Source organism: Oscarella lobularis, chromosome 1 (assembly GCF_947507565.1).
Source record: "Oscarella lobularis chromosome 1, ooOscLobu1.1, whole genome shotgun sequence".
Lineage (NCBI taxonomy): Eukaryota > Metazoa > Porifera > Homoscleromorpha > Homosclerophorida > Oscarellidae > Oscarella > Oscarella lobularis.
Genome location: NC_089175.1, coordinates 5,331,610 through 5,343,197, shown reverse-complemented (window position 1 = coordinate 5,343,197; position 11,588 = coordinate 5,331,610). Strand labels below are relative to the sequence as shown.

At 46.5% G+C, this 11,588-nt stretch overlaps 2 protein-coding genes across 2 annotated transcripts; both read left to right on the top strand.

Annotated features, from left to right (window-relative positions):
- Positions 1 to 6: 6 nt before the first annotated feature.
- LOC136195410 (uncharacterized) lies at positions 7 to 7,169 on the top strand. The gene is made up of 25 exons (XM_065984736.1): positions 7 to 226; positions 278 to 456; positions 524 to 558; positions 760 to 837; positions 888 to 1,002; positions 1,068 to 1,111; positions 1,163 to 1,221; positions 1,286 to 1,400; positions 1,452 to 1,547; positions 1,603 to 1,905; positions 1,962 to 2,059; positions 2,114 to 2,183; positions 2,239 to 2,447; positions 2,516 to 2,750; positions 2,804 to 2,899; positions 2,956 to 3,024; positions 3,080 to 3,319; positions 3,376 to 3,579; positions 3,629 to 3,860; positions 3,914 to 5,087; positions 5,152 to 6,061; positions 6,115 to 6,352; positions 6,409 to 6,641; positions 6,696 to 6,932; positions 6,989 to 7,169. The coding sequence occupies exons 2-25, from the start codon at positions 381 to 383 to the stop codon at positions 7,031 to 7,033; spliced, it is 5,211 nt and encodes a 1,736-aa protein (XP_065840808.1). The 5' UTR covers positions 7 to 226; positions 278 to 380; the 3' UTR covers positions 7,034 to 7,169.
- Positions 7,170 to 8,440: 1,271 nt separating this feature from the next.
- On the top strand, positions 8,441 to 10,971 carry LOC136199784 (uncharacterized). The gene is made up of 6 exons (XM_065990079.1): positions 8,441 to 8,916; positions 8,971 to 9,898; positions 9,952 to 10,196; positions 10,250 to 10,490; positions 10,546 to 10,764; positions 10,811 to 10,971. Exons 2-6 carry the CDS (start codon positions 9,491 to 9,493, stop codon positions 10,871 to 10,873), a joined length of 1,176 nt encoding a protein of 391 aa, XP_065846151.1. The 5' UTR covers positions 8,441 to 8,916; positions 8,971 to 9,490; the 3' UTR covers positions 10,874 to 10,971.
- Positions 10,972 to 11,588: the final 617 nt, after the last annotated feature.

Genomic DNA, 11,588 nt, shown 5'->3' with positions numbered 1-11,588 from the left:
CTAGTGAACGTTTGGCGCTAGCGCCTCGATCATTTGACAAAAGGAGTCCAAAGCGTACGAAATGTTTCTCGAGGTACTTTCGAAGACGGAAGGACTGGAGTTCATCGTCAAAATGCGGTCTGGGGAAACGGAACGAAGAAAGTGATTAGACACGTTCTTGCTTTTTTTGTACCGAGGTCATTCTTTGACGGAGGCCTCCTCCCTGCTCGATGATGCGATCATAGATGTAAGAGAGTTCTATGATGCGATGACATCATGTCATCATGACGTCAATCAGTTTAGATAGCCAACCAATCACGTTCGCCCTGTGCCTACGTATTTGAAACGCTTCAGGCGTGACGTCTCACTTGCAATCCAAAGCCCGTCAAGTGCAGAAGGAAATGGCGGGCAAAGAAGCTCTTCTCTTCTTCTCTCTATTGGCACTCGTGGCTGCTGACATGCACAATCCGTGCCCCGGTAAGAACGCGGAAGTGGCCCGGTCGTTGTTTCTCTACCGTCCTTTCTCTACGAAAATGCACCGTAGATGCGACTTGCCCCGGCTGTCCCAAATTCATCGAGGTGAGAAACGAATGCAAGCGCAATAATCGACCGGAGTCGACTACCGCATATAAAATGGGCGGGTTGGCGAGCAAAGCGCGGAGACGATCTCCAGACGATTTTACCTATTTGTTTTGGAAACAGCGACGTTTAGCGGAGCCGCTTTTCTAATTTCGAAACTCTTTATCGTTGCGTGAGGGCTTCTGTTCTGTTTCCCCTTAGGGCGGAGAACCGGTTATCCTATTTCGAGACGGCGTCTCGGTCATTGACGGTGATCACAACCAGCTTCACAAGATGGAGGTTCGACCTTTAGGGCATTCTTCATCACTATCATACGTTTTTGTTTACAGAAAGCCGAATTTTACATCGACGACATAGATGAATATATGGACGGCGACTATGTCTCTCTCACAGCGAATGTGACGGGAACCAACATAACGCAACATTATGATCAAGATGAAGGAAGTAAGGAGTGCCGCCCTAGACAGACTGTCTCCAGCGTGATTGACTAATGATCTTTTGATTGACAGAGTTGGTTCTAATGGGCGTGGATTACGCCTCCAAGTACGACCAGGCAAGTCGTCTCGTCTCATACCCGCCTCTTCCGCTAAACTACCGGTGTTAGGTTATTGCAACGATTGCTTTTAAAAGCACGGCTCCCACCCCGTCATCAGAAAGTCGTCTGTGCGTTTGTTATCGCTGGCTGAGTTTTCGGCTTTTGTTCGTCATTCTTGTTTGCTTTTTGTAGTATTGCGTTCAGCATCTTTGACGGGGACTTCTGGAGTCTCGAGTACGTGATCAGAGTCCGGGTTGTCTTTGTCAACAATCATCCGCCGTCTATAGACGTGGTTGCTAACAACGAGGTAGCGACTTGTTAGGGTTTCGTTTCTTCATTCGATCGTTTATTTACAAAGACGTACATGGAGCACGGCGGCCCTATCAACGTGTTTTCCAGCGTTACCATCAGTGACGACGATCATCCTGACCAATTTCTGATGGAGGAAGCCATGGTCAAGAAGAGAGCTGAAGAAAATCTTTTTTTCCTGCTATGTCTTATGCGTGTAGATTTGGGTTGTTGGCACTTTTCCTGGTTCGTGTTTCGGTGAGCAGCTAATCCACGTTGATCTTGGATCGTATTCCGACGACGTCACGCTCGTTTCTGATAACCCGGCTGGAATGATTCATTTGAAGGGAAATGCCAGCATTGACGTATATCAACACATATTTCAAACAGCGACATTCAATTCTACTGGTCCGGAACCTCCTCGAGGCTCGGTGACGATCAAAGTGAAGATCAACGATGGGAAGTTTACGGGCGAAGCAAACGCTACGTTGCGCATTGAAACGTTCAATGATAGTCCGCCACGAGTGAGTATTGGCAATGGAGAAAGCAATGTAAAATGACGTCTCTATTGCCCTTTTAGATTGAGGGAATACCGCTGAGTGAACCCGTTTTCATTCCGGACAAAGGCCCCGTTTTAGTCACCGACTTGGTTGATTTAGAAGATTGTGACGACAATAGGTACGTGTAGAAGAAGAAATGTAGGAACGCCGATTATATATTTGGTTTCTACAGTGTACACATGTGGACTAAAGTCGAGGCTAATATCTCCATTCGAACGTCCGATTTTGTGGACGAATTTCTCGTATGACCATCGTAGCGCTTCAGCAGTAAGAACTAAACCGTTTCTATATTTTTAGGAAGTCAATACCGGTTCGTTTATTGACTCTATTGCCAAAAGCAACGAATCATTTCAGCAGCGCGTTATATTGATTCCCAGCGATGGACGACCCTACGCTCCTATCGAAGACTTTGAAGGAGTGCTACGCACATTGACATACGATAACAGAAACGAGAACATCAGCTGTCCAGTGAGACGCATCATAAAGCTCAAGGCTTGGGATGGAAAGTAAGAAGAATCCTCTGGCTTTAGACGCGGACTTAGTAATTAAGTATCTCGTGACTCGCATTTGGCAGGTTTATGAAGGAAAAAGACGTTCCGGTCGTCATTGAACCCAATAATCAGTTCAGACCCGTACTCTCTATTACTCGCACGGGCCATTCTTTTAAAGAGGACGGGCCAGCTATAAGTCTTTTGTCGAGTGCTCGAGTGTCAGACAGGGATATGATATGCAATACCCTCGTAATGCAGGGAGCACAAGTGAATGTGACAGCTCCTGATGGAGCACGCGACAGAATACTATTCGATCTGGTAAAGATGAGCGCTTCATATAATAACGATGAATGCTACGCTTTCTTATGTAGACCGGCACAGGCGTAACTGTGGCCAGTAACACTACCAATGCAAATGCAACGGCTACCATTGAACTAACGGGCAATGTCGATGCTCGCGTATACGCTGTAAGATTGTCTGAATAATTTGTCACTAAAGAAAATACTTACTGTTTCATTTTTAGAATGTACTGAAATCAATACGTTATCGTAATAGTAAAGACGAACCTACGTTGGGCCAACGTCATGTCTGGGTAACAAACGCTGTTGTGCGTCGTCTCTGATTTACTTCTAGCACCGTCTGTGTAGATAAGCGTATTTGATGGAAAATTCTACAGCGATCCGTTAGAGATAACCGTCAAATTAGACACTCGCAACGATCAGCCGCCAGTGCTTAATTCACCTCACACGGTCTACAATTTCTCCGAGAACGATCCTCCAGTTTTGTTTGACGGAATTTATTTGACGGACGCCGATTCGGACGAGGAGGACCAAAAAGCAAATATTGTTGAAGTGTGCATCTTGGATCAGCTCAATGGATTGGACGAGGTTCTTCTTCTATGTTGCTTGTCTTTGTTTGCAGCAGTGAGACTTTTATTTTTTAGCGTCTCTCCTTGGAAACGAACGATTCTGTCCTGCCGGATGGTATTACCCCGACAGTCTCTCCCTCTTCGTCTTCGTCGTGCGTGAAAATTGCCGGAAAATCCACGGGTGATACTCTTTCGAAGTTCAACCAAGTATTGCGGACGTTGTCGTATTCAAACAGCAACCCCGAGCCGGAACCTGGGCGTCGCAAAATTCTCTTTAAAGTACGACGAGATCGCAAAAACATAGCTCTTGATTTTTAAAATTATTTAGATTACGAGCAACGCTCTTGGAAATGCCAACGAGGTGACAGAGACCATCTACGTTGACGTTTTCGGAGTAAATGACAGCCCGACGCGGCTTGACGTCTCAGCACCGGTCAACTACACCGAAAGATCGCCACCTATTCGACTGGCTCCTTATGCGATGCCGATCGACGAAGACTTGCAACCGGTCAATGTTTCAATTCGTAATTTGGAAATAACCGTTATGGGAAATGAAACAGGTACGTGTTGATCATTCCGTGGTTTTCAAATTGCTTTACTACATGAGTTTCAGGCGCTGTCATTGATTGCCCTGGTTGCCAAAGTTGCGATAACATCTCTGGAGTAAATGTATCACCGCAAAAAATTGATGTGATGCCTACGACTTGTTCGTGGTCCGCAGACGAGGTCGCCGCATTGGCTCGTAACGTGACCTTTGCCATCCATCGTCGTGAACCACCTAAAATAGCGGACGAAGTTCGCGTCATGTTCAACCTTACGGACAGAGATGGACTCGTCGGGATCTCTTACGCAACGGTCACAGTCATTCATATCTGCGATCCGGGACGATTATATCTGAACGCGACCGACATGTCGACGACGGCAGCGGCCGTTTTTGACGAATTCAGTCCAACGACTTGGGTTAATCTGGTGGAAGGACCCGTCATTATTCGAAACAATGACAGTGAAATATTCACAGAAATCGAAGTCATTATCACAAATAATTTCGACCAAGGCAACGATGAACTGAGAGTAGATGGCGGCGGCGTGACCGTCGTGAACATTCCGATGGGTATACGGATCACCGGCATGTTCGCTATCGTCCATGCCCAGAATCTCACAATGAACATCCAATTTCGTAATACTTACGAATGTCGCATCGTTGATCCGCGCACGGTGACGATTCGTCTTCGCGACGACTGCGGCGCATGGACAAATATTGGGACGGTGGCGATTACCCTTCGTCGCAACAACGATCCGCCTATCGTTTTTCCTCGTTCGGGATCGAGGCACTCCATTCGACACACGTACGTCGTGGAAGGCGTAGCCAATACGAATCCGTCTTCCTTGCACGTCTTTCCCTATTTCGAAGTGGACGACTGCGACGGACCGATACAAGGACATTTGGCGCAAATCAACGTTACCATCATGGACGCGCCCGATTCTCCTCACGAAAGAATCTATTTCAATGAAACGGTATTGAACATGACCGGACTGCATTACAAAGTGGTCGACGTCGATGAACACGTCGTTCGCTATGTCATCTACCATCCGAACGGCACCGCTCCGATTATGTATTTTGTGCGGTTGATTCGCAGTCTCTACTACATCAACGAAGCCGAATGTCCTTTCGAAGTGATGAGAAAGATTATTGTGACTGTGAGCGACGGTGAAGATACGGGAGAAGGATTGGCTATTATTTACTATCAGCGAAATCCCGTTGGACCAACCCTGAAATGGAATGAAAGGTAGGTTCTGATTAAATGAAAATTTCTCTTTTTTTGTGTCTTATTTTGATTTGTTTTTGTGCAGCGATCATGAGACTTGGTCGGCCGCATTCAATCTGTTGGATCGTCCAGATTTTGATGTCATTCCCGGAGACGTTCACTTCATGCACAAGGCACAAATAACAATTACGAATCCCATCGAAAGTGCGACTAATCCAGGCAACTTTTTTGATCACGTCTTCATTGACGAGGCAGACGAAGACTCGGTAACAGCGCTCGGTATTCAAATTTTGCAGGACCGCAAAGGTCCCCAGATCGTACTCGAATACAACGGTCCTGTGTCGAATGTTGACGCCGCTCAATTCGAGTCAATTCTTCGCAAAGTGAAGTTCGATTCTCTTGATCCACATAAGAATTGTGATCGTCGTATCACAGTCACCGTATGGGATTCACCGTTGAAACGGATGAGCAACGTGATTACTGTTCAAGTAGTTGTAGGTAGCGGCACCGAGGATTCCAAGTGTCCTATCACCCCGACCACCGAATCTCCAACGACTCCTGAGATGGCAACAGAACCTGCGACGACTCCTGAGACGACATCAGCGTCTCCGACGACTCCTGAAACGACATCGGCTTCTCCGACGACTCCTGAAACGACGTCAGCGTCTCCGACGACTCCTGAGACGACGTCAGCGTCTCCGACGACTCCCGAAGTGACGACTGAGATTTTAACGACAACCGCAGGTCCGACGTCTCCTGAGTTGACAACTGAAGCTCCGACCAATGGATCAGCTACTGTGATTGACGTTACAGCGCCTGACACTACGGACATGACTTCCTGCGGTTCAGTTAGTCCTCTTACAACTCAAGCTGAAGTGAACACTCTGGCAGCTGGATCGTGTGAGGTTGTAGATGGAGATCTCGTGATTTCTTGCGACCTTTCGGCCGAGGATTGCTTCGGAAATTTTGTGCTCACGGGTCTTACAAATATACAGGTGCGGCATGCTTTTGTTTATGCAATTTTCGAAAATTTTTCTTTTGGTTTTAGATTATCACGGGAGCGCTGATAATCGACAACAATCGTCTGTCGTACTTGACCGGCCTCGAGAACGTCAAGAGTTTTAGATCGCTGGAAATTCGCGACAACACGGAATTGATGACGACCAGTCACCTGAGAATGAACACGACTGCCGAGTATCTACTCAAAAACGTAGAAAGTGTCACTGTGGTCAATCAGCAGAGGCTCGAAGACGTGGACGGACTCAAAGGAATCATGACAGTCACTGGTACGAGGCTGAGAGCGCGAGCACGCCATAAGAGTTTGTACATTGTCTCTCTGTAGGTGACGTCGAGATAAATGGGCTGCAAGACTTGGACACCGCAGGACTAGGATCTTTGAAGAGTATCGGCGGAAGTTTCAAACTTGAGGCTATGCCTGTAACTTCTTTGAGTTCGCTCAGTAGTCTCATGACCGTCGGAGGGTCGATAACAATTCTCAACATTGAATCGTTGTCCAGTTTGGAAGGACTCGGTGCTGTCACTAGCGTGGGTTCTATTCGCATCCAAAATAACAACGTAGGCTGTTCTCGTGTAAATGATACTTGGATGTATAACTTGTTCGTTGTTTAGGACTTGGTGAATTTTGACGGTGGGCTCGGTTCTTTGGTGAACGTCACAGGAACAGCTGCTTTCAACAAGGAATATTCTGTGGTGGTGTATGGAAACGACCTGCTAGAGAATACGTCCGGGTTTCCTCTCAGCCTCACCGCCATTACAGGGCCAGCGCAGGTCCGGAAGGTAATAATTTCTGCCAATCCGTTGCTGTGCGATCCTTCCCAAATTGTGACTAAGTCATTCTGGACTGGCGTAAGTCTTTTCCACTGCTAAGCTTCAAATCAAATGTCTCGTTCGATTTCTTTTAGATCGGCGGTTTTCCTTCTATCGGAGGAAACAACCAGAATTGCTAGCCGTAAAGAAGAATACGTGCTCGCAAACTTTTTGTGTTTTCGTCTTTTGTTGTTAGCCAGTTTTTGTTCATTTCGTTTTACTCTGCGTGATGATAGCGTGCTAGACTGTGTGAACTACAATGTGCGTATGTCCATAGGTGTGTCGAAGCAGCGATCTACCGCTAGATATATCCCTGGTCGAGAAGAGTAAATTGGGCTTGCGAGTATTTTCTCGGATTTTCATATCATCAATATTTCTTTAATTGATGGCTTTGTTCTCCTCTTTAATTTCTGGGGTAATCTCTGAGAGAAAAGCAAAAGCCTAGATGCTTCCTGTGATGAATATACAGGAATCGCATACTCCCCCCACCCCGACGAGTCCCCGGTCGAGTCCCCACGTATGGCAGACGCTATTTATCCTTTCTGCACGTCTGAAGAGCAGCGAAACCGCGTTCTCACCGTATGATTGTCGCGAAGGCGATCAGCTTCCAACATTGAAGCCTATCGTGTATTTAGTCGCCGGATTGGCGGCAGCATGTTTATGCAGATCGTTACACGGACGCGAGCGCTACATGGGTTATGGTATCGTCCATTCTCATCTTCTTCATGGCAAGTCGACCAGGAAAAAGCGCTCCCACGCTCAATTCTGAATCGCATTACGATTTTCGACAATTTTAGCGTGCGCTACGGTTTCGTCATGGTTTGTTCTTTCGTCGTTACTCCTCCTAACTACAGCTCTTTTCTTGTCTAGTCTGCTCTGTTCGACTTTCAGAGCATGCTCGTCGTCGTGTTTTTGCTTATCTGCACGTACACCTACGACCATGGAGTCGCTCCATCGCTTCTCGATCGACACAAAACTGGGTAGACCAAATTCACCCTTCAATGTACAAATTGGTACTTATCAAGGCACTTTAGACTACTAGGAACGTTTTAGTGCAGAGAACGGACTTGTAGATCTAATTAATTATCTATTTTGTTTTGTTTTAGGAGAACGGTTCAGTCTTTACGTAGGTACATGCTGTGCTCTAATGGCTGTCAACATACTCTTTTTTCTAGCAAATTGATTACTCACTCTGTTGCATAGTAGTACCAGTGCGATAAAAAGCATTAGGTGAAATGCAGCGCTTTTGGAAATCTAAATACGCTACGGAAAAGTCTCAATTTGCTCAAATTACTTATTTACGCACACTAGCATTTGACGTCACTTTTTACTATTGATATCGGATCACCGGCATGTTTACGATCACGGAAGCCGGGAATATCACAACGCTGATTCAATTTCGTAATGAGTACGAATGCCGAATCATCAATCCACGTACGGTGACGATTCGTCTTCTCGACGATTGCGGCGCATGGACAAATATTGGAACGGTGACGATTAACATTTGCCGCAACAACGATCTGCCTATCGTTTTTCCTCGATTGAGATCAAAGCAGTTCATTTGACACACGTACGTCGTGGAAGGTGTAGCCAATGCGAATCCGTCTCCCTTGCACGTCTTTCCCTATTTCGAAGTGGACGACTGCGACGGACCGATACAAGGACATTTGGCGAAAATCAACGTTACCATCAAGGACGCGCCCGATTTTCCCGACGAAAGAATCTATTTCAATGAAACTGTAATAAACATGACCGGACTGCATGTCAAAGAGGTCAAAGTCATGAACACGTCGTTCGCTATGCCATCTACCATCCGAACGGCACCGCTCCGATTATGTATTTTGTGATGTTGATTCGCAGTCTCTATTGATTCGCAGTCTCTATTACATGAACGAAGCCGAATGTCCGTACGAAGCGATGAGAAAGATTATCGTGACTATAAGCAACAGTGAAGATACGGGGAAGGAATGGCTATCATCTACTATCAGCGAAATCCGGTTGGGCCAACACTAAACGGAGATGGGTATGTTCAAAACACCTCATTTTATTGACCTATTCTAAGATTTCTATTGTTTAGTAAATTATTGACTTGCCAGTTGGACGACTGAATTTAGTCTTTTGGACTATTCATCCTTCGGTCTGATAGCAGGAGACGTTCACTTTATGCACAAGGCTCAAATAACGATTACAAATGCAATTCAAAGCTCCGTTTCAGACAATTTTAACGATCTCGTCTTTATTGATCCTGATGACGTAGCCTGGGTGACCTCACAAGGTGTTACGATATCTCCAGATCGAATTGGTCCCGAGCTCATACTCGAATACGACGGTCCTGTATCAAACATCGACGCCGCTCAATTCGAGGCCATTCTTTGCAGAGTGAAATTCGATTCATTCGATACGCAGAAGAATTGCGATCGTCGCATCACCGTCGTCGTGTGGGACTCGCCGTTGAAGCGGATGAGTAACGTGATAACGGCACAGGCGGCAACGGCGCGGAAGACCCGAGGTGCACATTCAATCCTACGACCGAGTCGCCAACCACAGCAAAACCGACGACTCCCGAAGCGACAACGGAAGCTCCAACGACTCCTGAGATGGAAACAGAGCTTGTGACGACTCCTGAAACGACATCAGCGTCTCCGACGACTCCTGAGACGACGTCAGCGTCTCCGACGACTCCTGGGACGACTTCAGCGTCTCCGACGACTCCTGAAACGACGTCAGCTCTTCCGACGACTCCTGAAACGACGTCAGGGTCTCCGACGACTCCTGAAACGACGTCAGCTCCTCCGACAGTTCCTGAGATTACAACAATACCTCCGACTACCCCTGTTCCACTGAAAGATTGCGGTTCAGTTGGCCCTTTGACGACGCAAACCGAAGAGGACAGCTTAGAAGCTGAGAAGTGCTCCAATATTACTGGAGATTTGGTGATTTCTTGCGATCGCTCTAAAGAAGACTGTTTTGAAGATTTTGAATTGACTGGCCTCTCGAATATACAGGTGCAAAAGGTTTCCTGATACAGCGTATTATGAATTGATTTTTGCATTTCTAGTTTATCTCTGGAGCGCTGAAGATCACCGATAATCCATTTTCCAATTTAGCCGGTCTTGAAAACGTGAAGACTTTCAAAGCGTTGGAAATCACTGGAAACAGCGAGTTGACGACGACCGACCATCTGCGAAAGAATACGAACGCTGCTTATTTGCTGGAAAACGTGGAAAGCGTCAGCGTCATTAATCAACGAAGGCTTACTGATTTGCACGGACTGAAGGGAATTTCCAAATTCCAATGTTACGGGTACCGCAGTATACGTCATGTCAATGTCTCAATACGTCACTTGTTATTTGTAGGCGACGTTACGATCGAAGATTCGCCGCAGACATTGAACGTCGACGGATTGGGAAGTTTGACCAGCGTTGGCGGCAGTCTTATATTCGTAACTTGGCGGTTACTAGTTTAATATTGAGTCCTCTTGGCGACCTGACTACCGTTGGAGGATCGCTTACAGTCGAGAGCGTTGAACTGTTAGCTTCTCTGGGAGGACTAGACGTTATTACAAGCGTTGGATCAATTGACTTTCGTTTTAACGATGTGAGGCGTATTAATTAAACTATTCGGAATTAGATTTTAATGCATTCGTTAATAGGAATTGTTGAATTTTGGTAATGGGCTCGGTGCTTTGACGACATTCACCGGAAAGGGGGCATATCAAGGATTTTCCGTTGTCATATTTAGACACGCACTTCTGGAAAGTACGTCTGACTTTCCGTCTAACGTCACGTCCGTTGTTGGCTCTGTAATGATCGGAAGCAACTCGAAACTGTGCGGACCGGCCAACCTCTTAGATGCCACATTTTGGACAGATGTAAGATTTTCAGAAATGTTATTTCTATTATTTTATATTTATTTAGCGCGGTGCGACGAATGATGCGACTTCACCTGCTTTTCCGTCGAACAACGCTGCCTGCCCTTAACTGAGGTAAAACGGTCAGGAACTATAATTTGGATGTCTCTTTCTTGTGTGTTTTACGTTGTCTCGGGCGTATATACTGTTTGTGGTGTCACCTTGTCGTCTATATTATCACTCTATATTAGTTTGTGGAGTAGTTTGTGACGGGGAGGAGCAGAGGATACGTGATTTTATCCGGGAATCGAGCGATTTCACGTTGCCCTTTTCTGAAGCACGGTAGAGCTGCACGGTAGGCACGTTTACAAAGTTGGCTTGGGCGTCGCGATAGTTTTAGAACAGCGTGAAGGTGTTCGACGTTCGATGTAGGGCTAGGGCCCGATAAAGCGCTATCGAACTATATGCAGCGAAAAGTTCGGGATCCACACACTGGGCAAGTGCCGAAATACAGCCAAGCTGACAGGGAGAATGGGATCGCTGCGTAGCTTGTCTCTTGCTTGCTGAGCGCGAGCCGGTTCTTGCACGTGCATGACGTTCCTATGCTGCAGCCACGTACACACTACACAGTACTAGCGAAATTACGGCAGAAATGCTAGAAAAGCAGTGCAACGACTGCACGAAACAAGGACCGAAAATCGGGAGGCTCCCTTTTGTGGCTCTCTCTTAAACTAGCTAGAAAATCCTCCCCTAGCAACTTTCCTACAACATGCAGTGTGATGTTCTTTTTCAATATTTGAGGGTTACACAGTCCTAGTCTAGCTGAAGCCCCGCCCCGTGATTCC

Bases quoted from the DNA above. Each gene is read 5' to 3' on its own strand.
- LOC136195410 (XM_065984736.1), top strand. From the start codon at position 381: ATGGCGGGCAAAGAAGCTCTTCTCTTCTTCTCTCTATTGGCACTCGTG. The intron at 2,060-2,113 runs GTACGTGTAGAA...TGGTTTCTACAG, and splicing joins GAAGATTGTGACGACAATAG to TGTACACATGTGGACTAAAG. The intron at 3,025-3,079 runs GTAACAAACGCT...CCGTCTGTGTAG, and splicing joins TGGGCCAACGTCATGTCTGG to ATAAGCGTATTTGATGGAAA.
- LOC136199784 (XM_065990079.1), top strand. From the start codon at position 9,491: ATGGAAACAGAGCTTGTGACGACTCCTGAAACGACATCAGCGTCTCCG. The intron at 9,899-9,951 runs GTGCAAAAGGTT...TTGCATTTCTAG, and splicing joins CTGGCCTCTCGAATATACAG to TTTATCTCTGGAGCGCTGAA. The intron at 10,197-10,249 runs GTACCGCAGTAT...TGTTATTTGTAG, and splicing joins TCCAAATTCCAATGTTACGG to GCGACGTTACGATCGAAGAT.